Genomic DNA, 27,387 nt, shown 5'->3' with positions numbered 1-27,387 from the left:
TTTGGCGAAATCTGTATGAGGTCTATGTGTGTTTAAAATTGAAGACATTTTGTTCCATATTTACAACTGAAAAAAAAAACTCATTTAAAGAACAAGCATTTAAATGTAATTTATATTGCAAATTGTAAAAAAAAACACTTTTTAATGTCATTTTATATGACTGGACTTTAATAGGCCTTCTAAATTTATTCAAAAGCTTTGTATGAGAAACAAAATGAAACTAAAGTTGTAATTCACAAAAAACTCCCACTCCAGTGAGTTCATAAGAATCACTGCAGCCATTTCACGAAGTCAAAGTCAGCGAGTTAAACGGATCAGTCTGATTTAATAACAAATCATTTTGATCATTTTAACTCTCATGAACATTCCAGTCCACATCCACGGAAACTGCATGGAAAAAACACCTACCACATTACTCAAAGTAAAGTCACACGTATTTAAGTCAATATGAGGATGACTGTAAAGTACAGTTGTGTTCAAAATTATTCAACCCCAACTGAAATTGATTGTTTTGGCCGGTTTGACATTGATTTTGATCATTCAGTCATCCTGCTTACAATTACATCAAAGAGGCATGTGTAGGTCAGACAAATATAACATAACATTTATAATGAAATAACCACAAATGTCTTTTCTGTGCTCACATCATTATCAGTTTTTTTCAACCCCCAAGTGGCATTCAATCTTAGTACTTAGTACAACATCCTTTTACAGTTAAAACAGCTTTTAAACGTGAAGCATAGCTTGACACAAGTGTCTTGCAGCGATCTACGGGTATCTTCGCCCATTCATCATGGGCAAAAGCCTCCAGTTCAGTCACATTCTTAGGCTTGCGCACTGCAACTGCTTTCTTTAAGTCCCACCAGAGGTTCTCAATCGGATTTAAGTCTGGTGACTGCGATGGCCACTTCAAAATGTTCCAGCCTTTTTTCTGCAACCATGCTCTAGTGGATTTGGAGGTATGCTTGGGATCATTGTCCTGTTGAAAGGTCCAACGTCTCCCAAGCCTCAGGTTTGTGACGGACTGCAACACATTGTCATCCAATATCTCCTGGTACTGAAGAGAATTCATGGTACCTTGCACACGCTGAAGTTTCCCTGTACCTGCAGAAGCAAAACAGCCCCAAAGCATGATTGACCCCCCACCATGCTTCACAGTAGGCAAGGTGTTCTTTTCTTCATAGGCCTTGTTTTTCCTCCTCCAAACATAGCGTTGATCCATGGGCCCAAACAGTTCTAATTTTGTTTCATCAGTCCACAGAACACTATCTTAAAACTTCTGTGGTTTGTCCACATGACTTTTGGCATACTGCAGTCGACTCTTCTTATTCTTTGGAGACAGCAAGGGGGTGCGCCTGGGAGTTCTGGCATGGAGGCCTTCAGTACGCAGGGTGCGCCGTATTGTTTGAGCAGAAACTTCAGTACCCACATCTGACAAATCTTTTCTCAGTTCCTCAGCAGTCACACGGGGACTTTTTGCCACTCTACGCTTCAGATAGCGCACAGCAGTCGCAGTTAGCATCTTTTTTCTGCCACGACCAGGAAGCGTTTCAACAGTGCCCTTTGCCTTGAATTTGCGAATGATGCTTCCTATGGTGTCTCTTGGCATGTTTAACATCTTTGCAATCTTCTTATAGCCATTGCCCTTCCTGTGAAGATTAATCACCTCTTCTCTTGTCTTCCTGGACCATTCTTTTGACTTCACCATGTTTGTAACCACACCAGTAAATGTTTAGAAGGAGTTGAGTATCACAGTAATTTTAAAGCTGCCTAATTGGTGCTTATTAGGCTTTATTGCTGTTCCCTGACATCCATAGGTGTTTTCAATACCTGATTGAAAACAGTTCAATGAACCTCTGTTCTTCAGAGTGGTAGTTCTTTAAGGGGTTGAATAATTGTGTCAATGAAGAATTCACAAAAGAAACATTTACTACTATATTACAAAACCAATTGATGTCATTTTAGTTGCATATGGTTCTTTAAGAAGTCATTGTAGGATTTCATTCTGAATACAATTACAAATGTACACTAAATTCCCTAAAACCCTTAACAGCATTGGGGGGTTGAATAATTTTGAACACAACTGTATGACAGTTTGACTCATCAGATTTTTTATTTTATAAACGGTTAAGCATGTTTGCTTTTACCTTAGTTCTTTTTTACAGATTCAAGAGTCTTTCTCTTGAACTGAAGCTGTGGTATATCACTTGGGTTTAAAATGAACATATTAAGATCGTATGGCTGTATCCCAGAGCCATATGGAAGCACTCTGTATTGCAGTAATGCCTGTCGGGTTTAGCGTAAGTGGCGGCTACCACGTGCACTGTGTCAGGACTCCCATAAGCATGCTGCTATCTTATTAATCCCACCTATGGTAAGTGTTAACCTTTTCTTAGAAATTTTAATGTAGCAGTATAACAAACAAACGGATGAATAATTATTAAACATGCATAATTGTACGTAAAAAATAAATTGAAATCCATAAACCTTCAATTACTAGAGATTGCAAGTGAACGGTTACGTCTACGGGATGGCATAAGGTTAAAAAAAGATCTATGATTAGAGGTCATGATGCCTATTAACATTTATTAATATTATTATTACTTTTTTTCATGGAACTCTGTGAAGTACTTGGCACTGATTGGTTAATTAAACGTTTCAACAGTCAAGTATTTTTCTATGACAACTAAAATTAACTTAAAGTGCACCTATTTCCTTATTTTGTGTTTTTGGTATAATACAATGTGTTTGCGTGGTTTATGGTAAAAATATATATATTTTCCACATACAGTAAATTTTTTTAGCCCCAGATATCCTGCCATCTCAAACGCATTGATTTTGTACAAAACTCATCTATCTGAAAAGCGTTGTGTCCCTGAATGGCCAGTTAATCTGTACGTTGTGATTGGCCTGAATACCTCTGACATCAGACGGAAATATGACGCTCTTTACCATGTGTGAAAGATTCGCTCATAAAACAATGCTAACAAGACTTAACTTACAGGCTGTGAGTCTAAGGAGGAGGAATTAGGATAATGTCAGTCTTCTCTACGTCAACAATCCCAGGAAGTAAACTGTTGCCTACAGTCCGTGCGTTTGTTGAAGTACAAGAAAAGAGATTTACGTTAGAGACGACAGGGCTTTCACGGTTATGAAATTTGGCCGACGGTTAATTGCCCAATAAATTATGACGATTAATTGTCTGTTTTAGGGCCTTGACGTTTAATTCTCATAGATTTTTTTGTTTGTTCATGAAATAATTTCACACATTGTTGAATATATTGTTGAATATATCTTTCAAAAACGGAAAATTTTTTTGAAATATCTGTTTTGGAAATGTATGTTTTACTTGGCAATTCGAACTGCTTATTAAAGTTTTGCAGCATTTCTTTAAATGCTGTTTTACCATTGTATTAAATGGCTTTGCAATGTATCTTGTTACACTGTCAGTCAAGGAGCGCCATTAGATATGGTCTCGTTTATACAGGTGCTGCAGCTCCCCCTTGTGTTTTTTAGAGAGATATGCAATCATTGCGGTGATCTGGAATCATGGCGATGAGGTCAAACAATTGCGATGGGACGGTTATTTAATCATTGTGACAGCCCTAAGAGATGATAACTCGCGTCAGCGTTTACTTTGAGGTTTGTAGCTTTTGCATATCGTTTACATGTACTAATACACACTTACACACCAAAGGAAATGTAAAATCGTGAATCGGACAATAGTTGCTCTTTAAACTTATAATTGAGGAGCTCAGATGCAAAAGCCACTAAACACCACCTCCATCAAAAATGAGATAATGATATTAAACAAATGCTCTTGGCACGTATTATACCTTCATCAAATATTTTGCTTCAAATCTGCTTAATCCTGCCCTTAGGCCATTAAGAAATACCTGGTTGTTAGCAGAATCTATATATTAAGAGTCTGATAAAAAAATACCAATTGACTAATTTACAAAAAAAAAAACGTTGGTATTGTATTTCTTCTCACATAAAAATTATTTTATTTTTATATTCATTTTATGTAATTAAATTGTGACCCAATTTTTGCATTTTTTTAATCTACATTTTTGTTACTTTAAGTTAAGAAATTAGGTTAAACTATTTCAACTTGTTTTTATAAGTTACATTAACTTATAAGTCAAAACTTGAATTGACTTCTTTTAACTTTATTTTTAACTTGTTTTTTTTTAACAGTGAACATATTTAATATTACTTATACCACAGGGCTGTTAAATGATTTATTCTGATTGGTTGAGAAATGTTCCATGGGTGTTGATTATTTTTCAATAACCGCACACCTAATCTTTAAAATGTATTAAAAGGCACCAGAGCAATATTTTTAGTAACCGTGGTATATGCGAAGTAATTGACAACGGTCCTTGGAATTATTTGAAAATAATGCACACCCGCATTGTAAAGGCATTATTTTCTTATAATTCAACGGCCCATCATCAATTATTCCTTACTTAATCTGAATACTATTTAGATTTAACAATATCAACGTGACTACATCTAGGAACAATGAAATATTTATTTACGTGACAAGAAAAAGTAGCTAACTTTTAAATATAGTGCCATATTTTAGCTACCGTTATTGACTTAGCATCTTTTTTGATATAAAAAAATTCTTAAACTATTGAATTCTTGGGTATGACTTCAAGGTTGGACGTGAGAGAGCGAAAAGACTAAAAACTGTGTCCATATATGCATTGCATAATAACTACTTAGCAGTGTAGGTTTTGGATTCAACCACTAACAATCAATAAACGAACCTGTTTGGTTGTAGCACCCTGAAAAGATCATGTTTTCATCAGCGATGAATATCGGAAGCCTTTTCTAAACCGTGCTGAGCTCGACTTGGTAAAAGAAACATCAAGAAAGCCAACCAGGAAATGAAATACTATCTTAAGCAGCAGACATGGATCCAGAGGACCTAGATTTCGACTAGAGCTCACAGACTTTACTCCGACCAACATCAGATCCTTCCTACGGCCTGAGCTTCCTTTCCAGGTGACTGGCAACCGAAGCTTCTCCCTTCACCTAAAAGCTCCTGAAAGCCTCAGCAGGAAAGAGCTCTCGGCTGCAACAATGCTCTCTTTGTCTCGCACCAATACTCTACCTACCAGTCGACTCTTTGATTGCCAGCCAAGACAAACCACTGCGTTGGGTTACAGTTCTTGCAGCCAAACGCCACGCTCGTGCTTAATATACTACAGTCTTTCTGCATTTTGTACGTTGTCAATCAAAGCGGCGAGACTTGGTGGGTTTGACCATTACTTCATTATGTAGGGAAAGAAAAGAGCGTGTTTATTATGATCGGAAAATGATCCAGACACATAACGGCCGATGTTGAGATAAGACAGGTGTGCTTCCAGAAAAGAAGGGAGGGAGTTACAAGGCTTTGCGTTTAAAGCCTCAGTCAGTAGTGAAGTTATGAATCCTTTAATTGCGGTTTTCAAAGGTCACACGATGGTTTCGTGGATTAGGAGATAAACTGATATGCAGCCGTGACGGTGGGTTTGACGTGGAAGAGGCTTTGAAGAGCATCCAAATCTAATTGTACGAGTATGTTTGCATGTATAAGCGCGAGTGCTGAATATACCCCAAAATCTGAGTGTTTGTGTTTTTATAGCATTAACAAAACACCTGCTTTCAGTATTAAAATGAATGTGTAACTTATTCAACACTGTGCTGCAGACATTAATAGTATTTTAATTTGTACGGCTTACAGAAAATAAGGAGTACCGTAAAAATACAGACACAAACCATATTTATAGACCTAACACTGCGTGAAACCAGCAACAACAAGCAATGGCAGAGCAACGCCATCTTGTTCAATTCAGTGGAAGCTTGCCGACTTAGCGACACGAGCGTAAAGCCGCCTTTCCAGTGCACACGACAGACGACGGCCGATAAGCCGGAAGTCATTCATTTCCTATGGATAGTCGGAAAGGGGTTGCGTGAGGTGCCGACCATCTGCGGATGCGTAAATATTGTGTCCGTTTTGACCGTTGGATCCGTTAAAAAATTTGAACTTGTGCGACTAAACCGCATGCGATATGCTGACCGGAAGTTATGATTTTCATTGTATTCCAATCACAAATTGTGTGTGAGGTGAAAATTATTAATCCTTTTGGTTTAACTTTATTAGTAACACTTGAATCCTTAAAAAAACACTTTTGATTACTGATAAGTAATACATTATTAATTTAATTTGTGTACCTTATTATTTTAATCTTGTCTTTATATGTTCTCTCTAAAAAATATTTGCAATCTTTGTCATATATGCATAGCTGTTTATTGTTTCATTTATTTGCGTTCATTTATTTATTCCAACAAGGTAAACATATTAGAATGAAGCCTCTTGCGCTGGAATGAGCTTCTCTTCTATATACGATTAAACTGAAACTTCATTACGACTGCCACTAGGGGGAGAACTCCGACTGTCGTTTCCGTATGTCGTGTGCAGTGGAAAGGCGGCTTAAGTGACCATTGGCAACAGGAAGTGGGCGCGTCCAGCGACGCAACAAAGTTGAGAAAGTTTAAATGCAAATGATGCGCAACTAAGGAGCAACTACCATTGAAAATAAAGCAGCGAAGTTAACATCATCCGTTTATCGTAAGTTACTGAGAGAACGGTTACTCATTTGTTTACAAATATTACTCTAACCAGAATTATGAACGCCTCCTAACGACCTCATTAAAAGAGATGAGCGACACACATCAACAAATGCAGCATTAAGCCTGGAGTATAGTTTTTTTTTGGGGGGGGAATGTACATACAGCCTAGCAAAACATAATTATTTGACTTGTACATGTACACAGACATTTGGCGCATGCACATTGTCACAAAAGCAATGAATCTCATGTAGGGATCGACCGATATGGATTTTTTTTAGTGCCAATACCTTTTTTTTCCATCAACCTTAGCCGATAACCGATACATGCTGCCGATTTTCTTGAGCCGATATTTAGAGCCGATACTGCTTTTGCTCACCCAATTCACATCATAAAAATGACACAATAATGATACCAAATGTAACAAGTCTCAATTTAACCCATTTGTGCCTGATGCTGCATAAAGAATTACATCTACCGCCGGTTACTTTTTTCTCATGTTTCGAAAGTGCTACAGAGGCTTAGATATGATGTTTTTGGTAGACGTTGACAATTCTTAGTATTTTTTCTGAAAACCCTCAGGAGATAAGGGTATTTATCCTAGAATAACATAGGTTTTAAGCATTTTAGAAGTAAATGGGTTAAAAAAGGAATACTTATTGAACTTAAAAAATATATATATTTAACAAATAGTAAAAACAGGTGAGGTAGATCCAGTAATAGAGTTCACTGCTGATAATACTGAAAATAAATATTTAAGCATAAATAAAATAATTACACTATTGCACACAGTAGCAACAAGCAAGCAGCATAATAAAGTGCATACTGTAGTATACATCATTTTAAAAGTAACCAACTATTTACAACCTAATCATTTAATGCTTAGGTCTAAGTTTTAGTGCACTTAACTTAATCTCTGATAGGGCAGATGGCTTTCCTAAAAAGATAAGGAAAATGTAAAAAGCAATACTGAACAAAAAACAACTACTAGATATTTAGGAAGATAAGAAATAAAAACCCGCCCTGTCCAGCTATGATCAGCTGTTCGGCCAAGCTTTCCATGTTGTCATGGAAAGGTCAGTTGTTTTTTGTCACATGACCTGCGTTCACTTGCAGCATTCTGAAAAGTTGACATGTTTTTCTTTCACCACGGCATAAGTGCGCCTGGACAGACAACCGAGTCGCTTCTTTTTGGAGCTAGCGACCAAACCTCAGCCAGGTGGTCACTAAATAAAACTACAAATACTACGGGAATCACAGAACAATGTCGGCAATATTTAATCATATGTACAGGTGCTGTGGATGCCTGGCTGTAAATAATGCCGGGGGAAAACTTATCGGCGAACGCAGCCGTAAAACCCGCAAAAATCAGCCCAATATATCGGCCAGCCGATATATCAATCACTAATCTCCTCGGCTACATACTACATTTTCCTGTATGCGTGACTTATGCGTACAAAGTATGTGTGGTTACAAAAATCCGTAAGGTGAGCGGTGTCCAGTGGTGCATGGTGTCCGTACAGCGTGCGCATACTATTCTGATGACGAAATTTGTGTCACACGTGGACCCTGCGTATGCGTAAAAAAGTAACTATACAGCTTTAGGGTGACCTGGGCCAATCATTAGCCCTTCAGTAACATGCTAACAACAAGCCACAGGGTGACAGGTTTATGATCAGATCCAATTTCAAAAATTTAATTCACGGTTACTTTGTATATCAAATGTTTTACTTTTTTTAAAACGGAAAATAAGCATATACAGAGAGCTTATACTCATAATTAATAATGTGTGGTACCTTAAAATATGCCTTCCTTTCATTTGGAACGCATCAATTTGATTTTTTTTTATCCTACCAAGTCATTTGAACTTTGTTCCCTTTGCAATTGAGCAAAATAAATGCAATCATAAAGCATTATTTTGGGTGTGGAGTAAAGTCAACAAAAGAGCCCTAGAAAACCCTGCAGTGCCCGAGATGTTCAAACAGATTTCTAATAAAAAATATTGCAGAAGCATGTTCATAATTAATCTCTTTAACGCAACATAGAAAATTATAGTCTTGTGTCTCTTGAGAAGCGCTGGGGTTGCCAGGTTGGCAGGAGGGAGCTGTTTTTCCCCCTGCTGGGGCAAAGTCATTTGATTTGTGAGCCACATTTTTCCTTCATCTTGAAGGTCCTGGCTATGTCCACTGAAGTGCATCCAATAGGATTTAGGAGCGTTTTAGTCATGGTTCTGATCGACTGCAGGTGTCACTTGCCTTTATCAACACACATAAATCTAAGGTATGGTCAAGCAGACAACAAACTGGTGTCCCAGTTTTTTGTTATGTTGTATCCATCACAATACGTCTTTAAATGTCAATCCATTGCCCTTAAACAAGACGTTTAACTTTGCTGGTAACAAAGCATTGTCTGTTTTAAGTAAATTCAAAGAAAAACTGTGCATGTGTGGCAATTTCATGTTTTCCCATGCGTGTTTACACTTTTTCTGATCATTTATCCACACATTTGATAGTAGTTTTTTTATTTAAACTTAAAGTTAATCCCTATTGAATGAGATTTAACAGAGTTAAAAGTAATGGAGCAACAGGATTGAAGATAATCTAGGTTTACTGTAAAATTTAAACCTGGATCAAAATAAATGTAACCTTGATTATTTTTAAACAAGACTTAAAGTTTGGTGCAACAGATATATTAAATAAGCCGTGATTTAGCCTAATCTTTGTTGGTGCAACACACCCCAGTCTTGTTGAGATGTAGTAAGTGTGGTGTATGCGATCCGACACCCTTTCAAAATGTGATCACTAGTGCTCATACAAGGTAACACATCTGCATGTCACTGCCACTAAAAACTTCCCAGAAACAATCTCTCAACTTTTTCACTAGAAAAAGCAATACATAGTGGAAAGAAAAAAGATAATCGTCATACTTAAAATATAATAAATATACTATCAAATATAGTAATAGACTGAAATATTGCATCGCCTGATATATATGACAATATTTGGATAATTCTTTACAAAAAATCTTTCTGTTCCTTAAATGTATTGTTCCTAATAAGATGTAAATCACATGTCTGACGGACAGTAAAATGACCAATCATTATTCAATTTTCATGTGATGTTAGGTTGTGTAACACTCTGGAGTGCAGCAAAACGTGCCAGATCCACAGTATATATGTATTGTTAATATTCTATGTTTTATACTTTTGTGTTTGCAACTTATTTAAGGTCATTTAACATTTTTGTTATATCTGCCTCATACCGGCCAATCCCAAAATTCCATATCGTTCGACCACTAATCAAATATTAACTAATAAATTTCTGTCCTGATAGAAAAAAAAATCGCTATATATGCACATTTCAAAAACTTTGTATCATAAATATTATTTTAGTGTATGCCAATCATTTTTGTGAAGTGTTGAATTAAATCATAAAATGCATCTTTTGTAACAGATTGTATCACAATCAGGCAGGTTAAAGGATGATCTGGTTAAGATGATCAGTTAATACTGATTTTTACTAAAAGCTACAGCACAGATCAGCAGAACACGGATTAGAAAACATTATAGTGATGTAAAAGTCATCCCATCTCATCCTATCTCTGTAGAAAACATGAAGTTTAACAGAACCACAGTGCCATCTGCTGAAAAATAATTTCATTTCTCTTTCCTTGCATTTACATCTGAGGTTCTCAACCCTTTCGTCTTTAAAGTGGTAGTTCACTTTAAAATGAAAATTCTGTCATCATTTACTCATCCTCATGTTGTTGTAAACCTGTATGAATGTCTTTTTTCTGATGAACACAAAAGAAAATATTTTGAGAAATGATGGTAAACACACATCAGATAGTGACCATAGACTCCCATAGTAGGAATAAAAAATATGATGGAATTTAATGCGTACCGTCAACTGTGTGCTTACCATAATTTATCAAAATATTTTCTTAGTCATTTATCACAATACTTCCAAAATATTTTTATCCTAGTATGGAAGTCTATGGTCACTATCTGCTGTGTGTTTACCATCATTTCCCAAAATATCTTCTTTTGTGTACATCAGAAAAAAGAAATTCATACAGGTTTACAACAACATGAGGATGAGTAAATGATGACAGAATTTTCATTTTAAAGTGAACTCTCTCTTTAATATAAAGTTTTGTATATATGAAAACAATATGAATGCAAAGTGGATTAAATAGCAAAAAATGACATATGCTGCTGTTTCAACAGTACCGTAGTTGGTTTCAATCAGCTAGGGATCAAAACACAGTTGTGCCTTATTAATATGCCATAACAGTCACAAGTTGTCAAAGACGACATTTAAAGCATATCACTACTACTACTAAAAAGTACGAAATGAAATGTGTTACATATACCTGCGAGAGGTCTTCTTCACTGGTTCTTGACTGGTTTCAGTCTTGTCCTCCCCTGTCTTATCTTTCTTCAGTTTATTGGAGATGACCTCCCTGACCCTCTCCTTATCCGATTCACCTCTGGCGTCGTCCTCCGTGTCATCCTCATCATCTGTGTCCTCCTGCAGTGAAGAACACATGATTTATGCTGTATAAGAGGAATGAGATCACTTTCAATCTTATCAGCTACAAAGTGTTTTTTTTATTTGATGTTAAGAAGACCAAAGAAAGATCTAATATAATTTTAAATAAAATCACTGTTAATAAAAATACTGTACCTTATCAATATCCCCTTCCACTCTAAAAAAAGGGTCACAAATCAAAATTATCATCACATTCTGGACAATTTGTTTCACACCTTTAATTGCATCAAGAAACCAACATACCATTTTATCATAACTTACTTTAATATTATATATTAACAGATAAAAAGAACATTTATTAGAAAAATGAGGGCTTTTTCTGACCTGTCGACGGCTGGGACAGAGCTTAATTTGGGATCATCCTTTAACAGGTCGTGACTGCTTTTACTTTTGCCTTTCATAGTCTACAAGAAAGAACATGTTGAGTGCCCAAATAGCTTATTTTCACACACACAAATCATTTTGTGAATGGAGAAATATTCCTATTGGTTAGAAAGCTTAAGTGACCTGGCTGACTTGATTGACCATTTCTTCATCTTCCTCTGCCTCCTCACCAAATGACAGCAAACTGAAATTTCTAAAAACATATTAAATTGTTTTATACGTACATCACCACAATAAAAAAAAATAATTTCATCATGAGTTTCATCTCTAAGCACAAGAAGGGGCGATTATTCTTCAAAACATGAAAATAGAAACCGGCCATGTGTGACCCTGACAGCTAAAGCAATTTTTGTGTGATTTACTGTTTACTACATTAAAATGTAAAGAGCATTCTGTAAAAACATCATCTTGATATCTTTAATATTGACTCAGATTAAAGATGGAAATCAATGTGAAATCAAACTTTGCTGCTCCTCATCTCATTAGATTAAGAGACTTTAACCTGGCTGTCATAGACAGGGTCACATGTTAATTTTTTGTTATACCACAGGACTGTTGAATGCTTTATTCTGATTCATTGAGAAGTGTGTGTTTGAATTATTTGAAAATAATGCTAAAATAATGCTTCGTGTCATGCCGCATTACCACCTTGGGTGTGCATTATTTTCTAATAATTCAACGGCCCGTCGTCAATTATTTCCTTACTTATACCACGGGTCTGTTGAATGCTGCATTCTGATTGGCTGAGAAATGTTCTATGGGTGTTGATTATTTTTCTGTAAACCGCACACCTAACTTTTCAAATGTCTTAAAAATAGGCACTAGAGCAATGTTTGTGGTAACCGTGGTATAAGCGGAATAATTGACTCCGGTCCTTTGAATTATTTGAAAATAATGCACACCTGTGGTGTAACGGCACTCCGCTTCGCGTCGTGCCGCATTACCACCTTGGTGTGCATTATTTTCTTATAATTCAATGGCCCGTCGTCAATTATTCCTTACATAAACAATATCTTAAAAAGTTATTTTAAGTTCGCCATACTTGGTTGCCTTGGACTGGGATTTCTTTCCATCCTCTTTGTTTTTCTCTTTTTTAGTTTTAATTTCACGTGGTATGATGTCATCAAAGGCAGAATGTAGGACCTGCACAAGACCAACAAATTTAAAAAGCATTTCCACCACGAATATTTACAGTAGATATTACAGGAGGACAAAACTTACATCTGTGGATCGAACTTTGTGAGGGTTGAGAGGTCGTTCATCACTGTCACACTCCACCTCTGCTAACCGCAACATGTTATATACCGTATCTCCAGTGACCTGAAAGCAAATTCCAAAAAAAAGTTTACCAACAGCACAGCAAAACTGAAAATCGTAGCAGTCTGCTAAAAAAGTGTGACTCGTCAATGTCATACATAAAAAAACCTCACAAAATATCACCTTTCCAAAAATAGTGTGCTTGTTGTTGAGTTCATCAGCACGGCCCAAGGTGAAGAAAAACTGACTCCCATTGTCATGTGGTCCTGCATTTGCCATGGCAACCAAACCTCTCCGATTGAACCGTAACCTGGAGTGAAATTCATCCTGTATAGGATCACATGCATACATATGATTTTAAATTAAAACATAACATAACATTACACATAACAATAATGCATGCAGACTGTTGATTGCAACTTAAAGCTTTACAAATTTCTCATAATTAACTAAATGGGACTTTTTTGTGAAATGGCAAGAGTTTAACCTACCCTGAAAGGGCGACCGTAGATGGACTCCCCACCTGTTCCAGTGCCTGTCGGGTCACCACCTTGAACAATGAATTCTGGGACCACACGATGGAAGATTGTGCCATCATAGTAGCCTGCAATAAACATGTGAAGGTTTATCAATAGTCATAAAGCAATTACAGAGTGAGAAAGTGACTTGATTTTATATATGTATGTATAAGTAATTGTGTATGTCACCTACCCTCCATGCAGAGCTGGGTGAAGTTCCTGCATGCTTTAGGAGCTTCCTTAGACCAAAGCTCTATGTCAATATCACCAGCTGTGGTCTTAAGTAACACCTATGAGATTAAAAACCAAATTAATTCAAATTCATGCCTGTCATTGTATGGTTGCAAAATAGTTCAAAAAAATTAAAGTCTTTAGATAGATAATAGTCTGTGTATATATTGTTGGATGATATCGTAAAAAATCAGTTGATAGTAAGATCTATTGCAGAATATATATTTGTTTATGCCCATGATGAACTTACATCCCAGTAAGTTTAAAATATTGATAAAACTCACCTTTCCATTCGTGGGTGGCTCTTGAATGTATATGTTGCTCATTTTTAGTAAATATATGCGTGTATATTTCCCTCAAAATCATAAAAGAAGCGCAGCTATTATCAAAATAAAGCAGCACTTCAGGCTCATTCGCTATTTTCTGCAGCGTTTGTTCAGACTTCACTTGAAGAGACTCGCGCCCCCTACCGTAATGGAGTAAATAACAGTCGATAGGTTTGTTCAAATCCATGCGGCGCCGTAAGAACCGACAGTCCGATGACGTAAAAGTACCGCGAGAGCATTTCACGAAATCTTACAAAGTAGTGTAATATCGACTCGCTCTCGCGGTATTTTGCCGTCATCCGCCTGTCAGTTCTTGCAACGCCACATGAAGTTGATTACATCTTATGGGGTAAATACACAAACCAGCATGTCATCGCAAACGACTTTGATTGGTCCTCAATATTAAATGAGAGGCAAGAATTATACTAGGAAACAGCGTGTGGTTTAGTGCATTTTATCTAACTCAGTTCTGTGATGTTTATTTCAATGGCTATTTATTAGTGCCTTTTTCCAGATGTTGATTTGAAGCGATGTAAATGGATTTGTCACGTGACAGTTCGTGCATTTTCTCTGCGCTGGCAATGACTAACCAATCAAAATCGTTTGTGGTTAACAGATAAACGTTTAAGATTTATAAAGAATGTTTATTTTTATTAATGTTTATTTATATTAATTAATATTACTCTTAATAATTAAATCTTATGTATTTAAAAATATTTTAGATTTTAACGTGCAAATATCCGCAGTGAGGCAAAACTCGATATTACAATGGGACTCAATGAGGAATTGGCCGTTCTGGGCCACCATGCGCCCTCTGTAGGATATCAACATCATAGTAATTGGAAAACAACATTTAAGTGAAAACGTCATCGTATCTTGTATACGACAATAAACCATTTAGCTTATTCTTTTATTTCTAAGTATGTTCATATTTTATAAGTACATATATTGAAATTATACAAGTAGGATATGGATGAATACAAAAGGATGAACGTGTCTGTAGTTGGAACCATAGTGCATGAGGCAACGTTTCCATTCGGACTCATTTACCGGAGGGACTGAAGTCCGTTTTGAAAAGCGGTATAACCAAAATAAAAACAGTTGTTTGCGTTCCGTCTGTTACATTTTATCTATTAAAACATATTCGTGTAGAGCATGGCTGATCCAGGTATGCTTATGATTAAATGCATTAATTGTTCAGTTAGTTGTAGTGTTTGTTGTCAATATAAGGTTAACTTACTTCTGGCATGTTCTAGAAAGTGTCGTTACACTTCACACTGACCAACAGAGTTAGCGATTCAATCGTTTATATTTTTGTAGATATTTGTATATAATATCATATCGAGGGTTAAAACATACATGAAACATTAAAACACTACCTGATCAAATGTATGACCTTATAGCAACACAGTTTTTAAATGCTGCACGGTGTTTTAAATGTGGTGAAGTAGATTATTTTTTAACTTCTTTAGTTAATGTCGTTTGTATAAATTACTCGAAATCTTCCTGCGGTTTATGGTTGGTTTTGTCTTAAGAATTAATAAATATCTTATCCTAGGCAGATTAAAGCTAATTTAATGTTCTCCTGCCAACAGGTCCAAACAAGGACAACGTCAGAGCTGGATGCAAAAGATGCGGATATCGTATGTTTGACATTCATAGAAATTGTGTGTGTGTGTGTGTGTGTGTGTGTGTGTGTGTGTGTGTGTGTGTGTGTGTGTGTGTGTGTACGTGTACACTAGATTTGTATGTATTTTGTGATCTGTGTGGATATCAGTTTGGATTGATCAAACTATCCCAACGAATAGAACACATCTTATTTTGACCATTGTATTGTTCGTGATATTGACTTGTATTCTCATTGTCTAACCTGTCCCTCAGCGGGCCATCTTACATTTGAATGCCGCAATTTTGTTCGTGTGGACCCGAGGAAGGACATTGTTTTGGATGTGAGCAGCACCAGCACAGAAGAGAGTGAAGAAGAGGAACAGGAAGCTGTCAGTAAAGAAAAGATCTTCGGTAGCAGCCATTCAAAAGGTTCATTCACAATTCCAGAGCATTCTTGAAATACATTTTAATGATTTACTTTGATCTTATGTGCTCCTGGTATTTGTATATGCTATTCAAATGACCTGTTTGTTCGGAACCAATGGTTCTCTTAAACATTTTCATTTAATGACTATGAAACTTTGTTTTGACTTTGAAGTTAAGTACTGAATGCAGGATGAAGTTAAGTTATAATACAGGCTATTAAAGATGCTATACTGTATTGTGATCAACTGCCATTGCATGTTATGTGATTGGAGATACATAAAATAATTATTTCCTTGTATAGGTACTCATGAGGATTCTAAAAAGGAAAAGCATAAAAAGAAAAGTAAGGACAGATCCCATCAGAAGGCCAAAAAAAGGTACTAATATACTTTACACATTCATGAACTGGATCAACCAGATAATTAATGATGCATTAAATATCAATTTGTGTTCATATTCTTAATCATACAGGCTAAAAGCAACATAAGAGTAAAAAATTCAAATAAACTTTAATTTATATGCAAACAAACCGGGGATGTCAGAAGGGGATAACACCGCCCCTTAATCTGCACTGTCCAACCACGGCACTGCCATTTAGTGCAGAGATTAGCTCATTTGCATTTAAAATCACACACCTAAAAATGGCAATTTTAACATCTATATGGTATTTTGAGCTAAAACTTCACATATGTACTCTGGGGATACCAAAGATTTATTTGGCATGTTAAAAAATTCTTGTAAAATGTCCCCTTTAAAATAAAGAGCATCAAGTTCCCAACATTAAAATCTGTTCAGTAAAATTAAAATGTTATATAGTATGGTAATAGTATGTGACTGTATATACCAAAGATTATCATTTTAATATCTTTGTAGCATAACCATCATAACAAAGTATGTAAATCCAGTCTTAGTTTCCCTGCTCCTCCTCTCTATTCATTAAGGGGTCCTTGGCCGGAAAAAGTTTGGTAGACCTTTGATCAATAATAAGTTTACATTACATACGTTTATTTTTATTATTATTATCTGTAACTGTTTTGTGTTCTCAGGTCCCATTCGTCAAGTGATGAGGATGAGGAAGTGAGCAAGAAGAAGAAAAAGCACAAGAGTCACAAGAAGAAAGGGAAAAAAGAGAAGAGAGAGAAAGAGAAGAAACACAAGAAGAAGCATAAAAAGAAAGATACAGAGTCATCCTCAACAGACAGCTCGAGTGAATCAAACACTGACTGAAAACTGAATGAGTTCATTTATTTGACCCTTTGACTGGACCACATAACCTTTGCAAAGCAAGAAACTGGAGATTTTTACTTAAATTCTTCTGTAATCTTTCGAGTTCGTACATGCTTAGAAATGTTTGTACCTGCTGTACCAAAACTAGGTGAAGTTGTAAATTCTTTTGTTTTTACTTTTAATAAAATGTGTTTTTCTTTATAATTTTTTTTTTACAAAGCAATCACCTGAATCAGCATTTAAACGGCAAAGAAAAGTATTATCTCCTTGGAAAATGGAGAGCTATTTTGTCTTAGAATTTAGCTGATCTGTTTAAAATGTAAAATTATCTCTATAGCCTATGGGGCAGATTCCCGGACTTATCCTAGTCCCAGAATAAAATGCATGTTTGAGCTGCTTTTAAAAAACGCCTTTGTTTTTTGTTAGGTTTGTCTGTGAAAAATACTTAGTATAACTAAGGCCTAGTCTTTAATTAATCTAAACTTGTCTGGGAAACCACCCCTGTCTCTATATTCCTCTCAATCTCTCAGTCTGTTAAAAATTTCATCCACAGCAACTACTTAATGCATTAACACTTCACAAAATGTCACCTTTTAAAAAAAAGTGTTAAGTTCATCAGCACGGCCCAATGAAGAAAAATTCACTCCCATGAGGTCCTGCATTTGAAGTGTAACCTGAAGAGAAATTCATCCTGTGTTGGATAGCATGCATCTGATTTTAAACTACACATTGTAGGAAATGTTAAAGATCTTGATGAAGTTTATTGTGGTAGAAGTGACGAAGCAAATGGAGTACTTTGGGTTCAGTGGAGTCAAACTAAACGTTGAACATCAATATTTAAAACCTTTTATACTTTTCAGTTGATCACTCCTAATCTAAATAAGGTTGCTCATTATTCAAGGAAGTATGATGGTAGTAGTAGTAGACTGTTGGAGTGAATGCTCATCAGAGTGAAAGCAATGAATACATTTAGAGGAAAAGTACATACTGTAGGCCTACACTATAAAAAACTCAATTCCTGAGAAGTACTGACAGTAATTTTGGTATAAGTCTCAGTATGTGAATTTCATGACTTCGCACTTCTGTAAATTATACTTTTATTCACTATTAACTATAAAAATACCCTTACATTCCATATAGTTATGATAAATTAAAACAAACGTTACACTCCCGCTACGGCGTTTTGTGCTAGGTAGGTTATTTTTTATTTCATAATCTAATGTAATTATTTATTAATTTATTAATCTATTTTACATATGATTGGGCGCTACTGTCATATCGTCATCGCCTTGACGACATCCCGTGATTGGTTCGTTAACTGTAACGTAACGCGCGACGCCTGAGTGACTGAGAGGGCGATTTGATTCTTTTGAGGTAAGTCAACTTTTCTAAAAACAATAACTTTATATTATTCATATGAATATAACTATTGTTCCAAAGTTTCAGACAAGTTTTATTTAGAGTTTGAAATGAGCTAAAGAAGTTGTGCCAAGACGACGCGTTGTTTATTATCTGAGTGACATTTCGTGCTCAGTAAATTTAACGGAGCAATTAAAGTATACTATAGTTAACAAATTCGTATTTTAGGAAGACCAAAATTTTGTCTAATTTTTACAAACATTGCAGGGTGCGCGCGCAACCAAGAGGCAGAAAGCCCGATTGGTGAGCTGATCTGCTACTGCAACAACCTTAATTATTGAAGCGTTCTTTATTGTTTGTATATAAATAAGACTTGATTTTAGTTGTATCTGTTTTTCTGTCTTTACTTTTGCAGTGTTACTGTGATACATGTATGAATTATAATGTTATAATTATAATGCTAGTAACGTATTAGTCGCATCTACTGGTATGTTAACATCAGGCACCCAGCACTGACTCTGTTGGTACTATTTTCCACGCAACAGTTCCTTGGCATTTTGAATTACAGACACCGCTACTAGCATACAACACAATGCACGTCTCTTCTTTCTACCCCACGGTTGCGCGCGCAACCAGTTAGTGACGTCGCCGTGCAACCCGTCTATACGTACAAACATGAAGTGGGAAAACGTTTTTATTGCATATGATCATATAACAACAAGAGAGTTATAGCAATGCCATTAGTATACATTACACTACACATGTACATGATTTACATAATCAAATAAAAAATAACGTAAAAATAATCATAGAAAACGTAAAAAGAAGCGTGGTGCAGTTTATTTGTCTATTTTAAATTTGCAGATAATATTTGAAGCCCTGGAAGCTTTTTTATTTTTATACATACAACACAATAAGTTATAGTATTGCTTAAATTAATAAAATGGAAAAAAATGGCTTACCACCAGACCACTTCATTTTATGTATATGAAACTTCCCCATCAAGACCAGTAATTGAATAACATATGCTTTATTCTTATCATTAACATATAGTATAACATTATATCCGATCCGACCTATATAGTTTAACTTTTCTTGTAATAAAATTTTCGACATCAACCCAAAATATGTTTGTATAAATGTAATGAAAAAATAAATGAAAAATTATTTTTCCTTAATACAGAATTCACATGAATAGTCAATATTTAATTGATCTATATTTAATCTAATACATGTTTTACTGGATAAACTGTGAGTTATTTTAAATGAAACTTCATTTACTTTGATATTACTGTTATAACTGTTTTCCAAGCCTTGCGCCAGTTTAAATCTCCAAATTTTGATGACCAAAAAAAATCTAGCTGGGGGATATGTAACATCATGTATTAAGTTCCTGATAAAATTATTCAAAAAAAGTTATGTTTTAAGATATTACTATTTCAGATAAACAGTGTATTTGTTATATATTCAAAGTTAAGGTTGTCACATTAATTATTAAGAAATAATTGTACTTTCCTAGGTACAGCATCCATTACTGGGTCTGATTAGAATTTTTAATTTGTCAAGAAACTGTGTATGACAATAAACCTCCATCACCAATGAAAAGGGAAAACTTGTCTCAAATACGCTGCAGGATGATGACACGTACAAAAGTAGTACCTTCTTGTAGAGCAATGTTCACACCAGATGTGTTTGAGGCGTCAAATTCGTACGTGTGTAGTTAGTCTGAGTGTACTCGGACACAGTAATGTTAGTAATGTCACTTCTGTGCAGCGCCGCATAAAATTAAGAGAAAGATGGCCCCCTAGTGGTTCGAGGGGCACTGCATACGCACATTATAACTGTGCGTTCACACCGAGGGGCAACCTTCCGATCTCTCTAATGAACCCAATACAGAAGTGACCCAAACTGCAATTCACCGACTGGCCGCTTGAGACCGGCTCCAAAAGGGAGCCAATCCCACAGACCCCCATGTCAAAAATGCCCATCTTTAAAGTAGAAAGTAATATGTTTACAGCCTGGTACAAAAAGTGTTTTTGGTCTGTATAGCTAATTTTGCCCCTCATGAAAACTGTGAGGGGGTGAATTGTTTTGTAGCTCATCCATTTAAATTATATTAAGCTATAAGTTCTGCAAAATTGAGGGCGTGGCCACTTGAGTGAGGGGTAAACCGCCACTGCTGTCACTAGAATCGAGCTAGGCGGGTGTGGTTTCAGCAACCAGTCACCTCAGCTTCACCCATGTCCCGCCTCTTTACCCATTTTCGGTTTTCCGCTAGTGATTTGCGGTGACGCGTGGCCAAGTTGGCGACGGCGGGTAACGCCTACTTTAAGCTTCAAAAATGATCTTCACAAACCAATGGGTGACGTCACGGACACTATGTCCATATTTTTTACAGTGTATGTTTCACACCAGACGCGGAAGAGGTGGCAAAAACGCGCTATTCCACATAGTTGGACGCTTGAACATTTTGAGTTTACACGCTTCATTTGCACATTAAAAGTCCCGAAAGTCTACCTCTGCTCGCTTCATGTAATCACGTCACTGTTAGAGCAAGCTCCTGATTGGTTAACACGGCGTGAAAATCCGCCAAAATTCAGATTTTCCAACTCAATTCGTGCGGAACGCGCCATCTAACCATGCCATCCGCATTTACTGCGCTTACCGCGCCGCAGGATGCCTATAAAAACTACACTGAGCTAACGTTACTCTGTAAAATGTGTACACATTGTGTTTCAAATATAATTTATAATTCAACTCTTGATTGGCGTATGCTTGTGCTATTCTGGTTAAAGTCTCAGTGAAACCATCTATAATCATACACAAAATTGCTATGGTCACATCATATACAGATTACGCTGATTATTTTTCTTTCTGTGTATTTTTTGTTTAGCTTTCAGGATGTCTTTACACAGTCGCCCAGCACCGGTACAGCTGCTTTGTGTGGATAACCAAACAAACCGTCGCGCTGCTTCTTACGAAGTGACGGGTAATAAGATTGAAGTGGCATCGTACAAAACCACAACTTCTAGTGTGCTCACCAACGGACATGTGACATTTACGGTACATAAGAACGACAACGTTCCCGCCTTTCAAGAAGGCTTGACCTACATAGTCAAGAACTATGGTACCTACACGAGGTTCGGGCTGGAGTGCATGTCAATAGAGCCCACCACTAAGATATTTCGATCCGCTCCACTTGAGGTATCGGAGGAAATACAGAGAAGGGCAAAACACATCCTAAATCCTCCCTCACCAGATATGACCGGTGATGAAGCAGATTTATTTACTGGAAGCCCCTATGTGTCACTGAGGGGGCACATAGAAAATGTGAGTGAATTTAATTTTGCTTACCTGATTTTTTTATTTTAAATTGTAATATTAAATGCGGGGTGCATGATTTATGAAAAAAACACTTTGGAAAAAGGATTCACGACGAGTACCAAAACACACTTGTAGCCAATCAGCAGTAAGGGGCGTGTCTACTAAACAAAATTGTTGCCTTGATTGCGTAAAACGAAGGTCCAGATTCTAATGGGGTAGGGGCGTGTTTGTTTAGGTGATTTCAAATGTCAACATTGGCTTTCAGAGATCATGCTTCCCGCCTTTAACATAATTTTTTTTTTACTGTAAATAAATTCCAGGGACCTTTAATATGTGAATCTTTACTGTTGTCTCGCTATTGGTTTGCAGATGTTCAGTTACAGGATGATTCATCGCAATGATGGAGACGTTCCCATCCGTGATCTCATCCTGAGATGTGGAGAGAGTTTCATTGAGGTGTCCCTGTGGCAGGACGAGGCATTGGCTGAACTCCATATGGGGGCTGAGATTGTCGTCACTCACCTGAGGGCCACAATCAAGTTAAATGGAAAGGCCAAGTTTAATTCTTCGCGCTTTTCATCGGTTGAGGTACAAAACACAATGCACTATAAATAGCTGTTAAATATTTGTTATCCTGTGACATTTTTTAGATTCATGTGCTGTTACCTTATGATTTTTGCTATGGGGTGGAATCTACAAGGACACAAGTAATCTCTAACTATGTTTTTATCAGTGGCATGATGATAAAGCTTTACATTACATCGTACTTTGCAGTGCACTGGCAGTATAGCTACAGTAAGGGCCAAATCCCAATATAAAGCATTAGTCAGCGATTTTTAGTAGTGATGCACCGATGTATCGGCCACCGATATTTATCGGCCGATTTTTGATGAATTTGAAACCATCGGCATATCGGCAATAGCACGAGAAAGGCTGATACCGATTGTTTATTAATTAACTGCATAAAGAAACCATTATATGTAAAAAATTTGTAAATGATGTTAATAAAATAAATGCTGAATAGCAAAAACCACCTTTGAAGGTTGTCATGCTGTCTTATTATATTTGTTTTAGCTTAATTTGTGCCTCTCTTATTATGTTGGTCAGTTGAATGTTAATTAGATCCAATCCATGTTCAGTAAAAATAATTTGATGCAGAAATAAATAGACCAACTGTATAGTATTGTATACAAGTGTTTAATATCGGTATCGGCCAGAAGTTGTCTGTTTAAATCGGTATCGGCCCCAAAAAAATCCTATCGGTGCATCCCTAAATTTTTAGCATACACCCATACAGTACTTCATTAGTTTTAGCAGTTTTCATAAGATTAATGTGTGTATTGTTTGTGACACATATCAAAGGCATACAGTAACCCCCAACTCAGTTTAAAGGGATGACACCCTGACTGTAAGTTGTGTTTTTGTTTTTTTAATTAAGGTTTCTGACCATCCCCGTACCAGGGAGTGGTTCACCATCATTGGCTTTTTAGAGAATGAAGATGATCTTGTTCTCCTAGTAGAAAACTATGATGTGTACAGTATGTCTGCTGACCTCTTCCCAGGCACCAGTTCTGACTTCTTAGAAAAACTCCCACTAAACGTGGAAGTGGAGCAAGCCAATTACAGAGTTTACAGTATCCAGTATTTGGATATTGTGGGGGAGTAAAATGATTAAATGTTTATCATTTTTGTTGTTTCTGGTTTAGAAACACACGTTGCATAATTTTTACTTAATTTATTCCTGAATTTTCTTGTTCATCAAATGATCATTAAATTTATTCATTCTTTAATGCTCACTGTGTATCCTCAGTAGTGATGTTAATGCAGGATTGGTGGGTTTTTACTGTAACATTTTTACTGTAACATTAGGGTAAGTTTAGAGAGATGGGATGTTGTATTATTGTAGCTGTTCTGATTTTTTGCGGTGTACTCCTGTTATAACATTTACATGATAAAAATAAAAGCAAAACGTAATGGATATTGTTGTGTTACTGTATGCTACCAAGTCGCGTAAACGTATCTAAAATCAAAAAAAATTATTTGATGGGGTCTTTGTTTATATTGAAGGAGTCAAAGTAAACAGGTAAGTTTAATACTGCATGCAGAGTATTAGTTCCCTCTAGTGGTTTCCTCTAAATTTGCTTGTAATGTATTTGTAAACAATGGTAAATACATTAAAGCAACACTAAAGAGTTTTTGCTCTTTGCTCCCCCTACAGGTTAGAAGCGTTATTGTCCATTTGTCATAAATACTGCAGCTGGCTCTGATTGAATTGTAGGTCTACCGTAAAGCAAGTTTTTGTAGTTTTCACTCGAACTACAGGACCGCGACCCGACGGTTAGAAACTTCTTTAGTGCGGTTTTGGCCGATATGAAGCGAATGTGAAAGTGCCGTTCACCCTGTTTCGAGTGGATGAACGACAAAAACTTTTTTGGAAACGTTATTTTAAAGGTATAGCGGAAGATTTTCCCGAATTATTTAAAAGAACCGCCCCTCCGTATTTTTTAAAAAATGCACACGAAACTCTCGACCTCCTCCCGAGAGGGAACGCCTGTTAAACGCGTGCACGAGACAGAGAGAGAGAGAGAGAGAGAGAGAGAGAGCATGCAGGAGCCTAGTTCTTCTATTCGCTCTGTTTACAAGTTGCTGTCGGCATGTTTACCGTGTCTGTGCGGTTCGTGACTCGTGCCAGGGCTAGCATCGCTAATCATAACTTACATCAACTTTACTAGCAGTGATTTTAAATGGATTTCTCTAAATAGCATGACAAAATGTACCTTTCCTGTAGAAACTTCGCGTGGGAAGCCCAACCTGTCCTTTTAGCTCACACCAGCAGCCAGCGTGTGAAATAGTCTCCCCATAAACAGTCTGGTCTTGTTTCTTTCTTTATACGGTAGTCCTTTCTCTTCTTGTCATACAATTCGTAGACACTTTTTCTCTTGCGACCCTCAGACATTTTGAAAAAAAAAACACAGCGAGAACGCGAGCTTCAATGAATGGTTGAAACCGTAGCACAACACACAGACCCGTGAAAGTGCGCATGTGCAGACAGCGAACCGAGAGGCGAGCACGTACGACGGTTATACGTCAACATATAATTAGAATGATTGACATCTGGGATGACCAATAACAGAGGTGATCCACCCGGAAAACGAAAATCTTCCGCTATACCTTTAAGGTAAAAAAAAACTCTTTGGTGTTGCTTTAACTAACATGAATAAACAATAAACAACATTAATATCAATACAGTTATTCATTAACTAATGTTAAGAGTTTAAACGTTTAATTTTTAAAATATATCAATGAATGCCAAAAACATGAACTAAGATTAAAGTATTGTTTATTAATAGTTCATGCATAGCTAATGCATTAAAGGCGGGGTACATGATTTTGGAAAAACACTTTGGAAAAGGGAGTCGGACCGAGTACCAAAACACACTTGTAGCCAATCAGCAGTAAGTGGCGTGTCTACTAACCGACATCGTTGCCTTGGATATGTGGGGCCGGTCTATCAAAAGAAGGTCCAGATTCTATTAGGGTAGGGCCATGTTTGTTTAGTTGATTTCAAACATAGATATGTATAAAGGCTAGATGTCTTACGGTGGAGTCTCTAACGTCATCACCTGGTGGCCATCTTACCTCAGACAGCTCACTCACTCATAGCATTGAGTTAAATGGTGCAGGTACTTTTAAATGACCATAACTTCCTCAATTTTCTACCAATTTTCAAACAGTTTGGTTATTAACGTGGCTATAATTCTGGATGCTTTAAAGTGACACCATGTAATTTTTCAACCTTCATAATACATTTTCAAGACCCTTGTGATAGTACATCGACTTTAAATAGGTTGAATGACATGTCTACCATAGCCTGACGGGGTCTGTATCACTTTTACTCGTATTTTAAAACTTGGGGTTTCTGGTAGTAACCAGAGCACAAAAAAAAACTACAAAATTCGACTGCTTTACGGCATACGTCACTTCCTCCACACAATTTGTTTTTAACGTGAATTTTGCTGGAGGCTACTTAAGGAGTGTAGAGAGTAGTTTCTATTATGTGATTCTGTGGCACAGTCTTTAGTGTCACGGACCTATGACACGGGCGACCCGGGTTCGATTCCCCTTTAAGGCAATTTTTTATATAAACTCTTGATTCATACATAAATGCGATGTTCTTTATAAATTAAGGCGATTATATTGCATATAGTTCCCTGTATTCAGATGCTGTGTTCACGTATTTACCTTTCTTTTACTGTGTCTATGATATTTACATACAATCCATGTTGCTATAGCACTCAAACTTGCTTACAGTGTAAAACCAAAGCCTATTCATTCACCAATCAGATCCGAGCGTTTCTCTCTTCTCTCTTCCTCATTTGCTGCGTTCCGCTGTCACTCGCGTGACGTATTACAAAGCGGCAGACCTAAACGCATCGGTTTACTTGGATTTGGAGCGATTTTCACACAAAAAAGAGGATTAACGAGCGCCATTGCGGAAAATCCTGGTGGCGAGGGAGAGAGAGAGGATGCAACAATATTTGTTTGGAAAAAGGCAAGGAAATACGTCTGGTCGTTTCTGAATTGGAAGGCTGCAGCCTCCGGAGGTCAAATATGCAGGCTGCACACGTCATCAAGCCTGGGTTATTAAGGTAAACTGAGCAATACATTCGCAAGTCATAAGCATACTGCAACAATTTACGATTAACTAAGTATAATAGTCAACTTTGTAATTGTTAATATTGTGAAATAAGACAGTCTTGATGACGTATACAGCTTAGAAATACGACATCCGGAGGCTGCAACCTTCAGATTGAGAAATGGCTTCTGCCACGACGAGTTCCTCATCAGAAAGTTGTAACATGACTGCGTTTCTCCCTGTTGTCTCAAAATGTTGATCGTTTAGCATTTTAAATGTTTAGTTTAGTTTTAAGGTTGGCCAGTTCCTTTCCTTTGCGACAGTGCTGCGGCGCTTGTGGGCTCTAGGGGCGCTAGAAGTGAAAAATACGTGTCTAGCACCCCCTAGTGGCCAAAAAGTTTCATGGTATCCCTTTAACATGTTTCATGAATTTTTTTTATTTTTAGTATAAGTATGCATAGTCATAGGTACATCTTTGACGTTTATAACAAACCAAACCGTTTAAAAATTTGTGAAAAATTAAGCAAGTTATGGTTATTTAAAAGTACCTGCACCATTAAAACTCAATGCTACGTGTGAGCGAGCGTCCTGTGGTAAGATGGCAACCAAAATGTGGACGTTCCACTCAAGTGGCCAGCAGCGTGGGTGAGACTAGCCTTTATATTTCAAATGTCAACATTGGCTTTCAGAGATCATGCACCCCGCCTTTAACTAAATGTTAACAAATACCTTATTGTAAAGTGTTACAAATAATACACTGAAAAAAATATTTATTCAATTTACTAAATTTTTTAAGGTAAGTGGTTGCAATCAATTTATTTAAGCTACATTTAAACAAAGTTTTTTGTTTTGTTTTTCTAGTTTTCTTAAATGTATCTTAAATAAATTGATTGCGACCACTTACCTTAAAATTT

At 36.6% G+C, this 27,387-nt stretch overlaps 3 protein-coding genes across 3 annotated transcripts in view; 2 read left to right on the top strand and 1 right to left on the bottom strand.

The window, feature by feature from the left end:
• The window catches only part of cwc27 (CWC27 spliceosome associated cyclophilin), a 55,575-nt gene extending 41,552 nt beyond the window's left edge, over positions 1-14,023 (bottom strand). The window contains exons 1-10 of the mRNA XM_055208979.2: positions 13,852-14,023; positions 13,530-13,626; positions 13,310-13,422; positions 13,002-13,145; positions 12,783-12,881; positions 12,604-12,704; positions 11,685-11,754; positions 11,502-11,581; positions 11,313-11,334; positions 10,999-11,156 (exon numbers count right to left, since the gene is read on the bottom strand). Coding sequence (XP_055064954.2) covers positions 10,999-11,156; positions 11,313-11,334; positions 11,502-11,581; positions 11,685-11,754; positions 12,604-12,704; positions 12,783-12,881; positions 13,002-13,145; positions 13,310-13,422; positions 13,530-13,626; positions 13,852-13,893 — 926 coding nt within the window. The 5' untranslated portion in view covers positions 13,894-14,023. The remainder of the gene's footprint in view (positions 1-10,998; positions 11,157-11,312; positions 11,335-11,501; positions 11,582-11,684; positions 11,755-12,603; positions 12,705-12,782; positions 12,882-13,001; positions 13,146-13,309; positions 13,423-13,529; positions 13,627-13,851) is intronic.
• Positions 14,024-14,902: 879 nt separating this feature from the next.
• On the top strand, positions 14,903-17,358 carry srek1ip1 (SREK1-interacting protein 1). The gene is made up of 5 exons (XM_055207172.2): positions 14,903-15,061; positions 15,489-15,536; positions 15,775-15,930; positions 16,229-16,304; positions 16,974-17,358. The coding sequence occupies exons 1-5, from the start codon at positions 15,049-15,051 to the stop codon at positions 17,152-17,154; spliced, it is 474 nt and encodes a 157-aa protein (XP_055063147.1). The 5' UTR covers positions 14,903-15,048; the 3' UTR covers positions 17,155-17,358.
• A 1,012-nt stretch (positions 17,359-18,370) lies between these two features.
• On the top strand, positions 18,371-23,815 carry LOC129445797 (uncharacterized). Its single transcript, XM_055206768.2, has 4 exons — positions 18,371-18,528; positions 21,407-21,843; positions 22,207-22,425; positions 23,276-23,815. Exons 2-4 carry the CDS (start codon positions 21,415-21,417, stop codon positions 23,501-23,503), a joined length of 876 nt encoding a protein of 291 aa, XP_055062743.2. The 5' UTR covers positions 18,371-18,528; positions 21,407-21,414; the 3' UTR covers positions 23,504-23,815.
• The last annotated feature ends 3,572 nt before the right edge of the window (positions 23,816-27,387 follow it).

Source organism: Misgurnus anguillicaudatus, chromosome 12 (assembly GCF_027580225.2).
Source record: "Misgurnus anguillicaudatus chromosome 12, ASM2758022v2, whole genome shotgun sequence".
In the NCBI taxonomy this organism is placed as follows: Eukaryota; Metazoa; Chordata; class Actinopteri; order Cypriniformes; family Cobitidae; genus Misgurnus; species Misgurnus anguillicaudatus.
The sequence above is the reverse complement of the archived record's forward strand: the minus strand, read 5'-3'. Positions and strand labels throughout refer to the sequence as shown.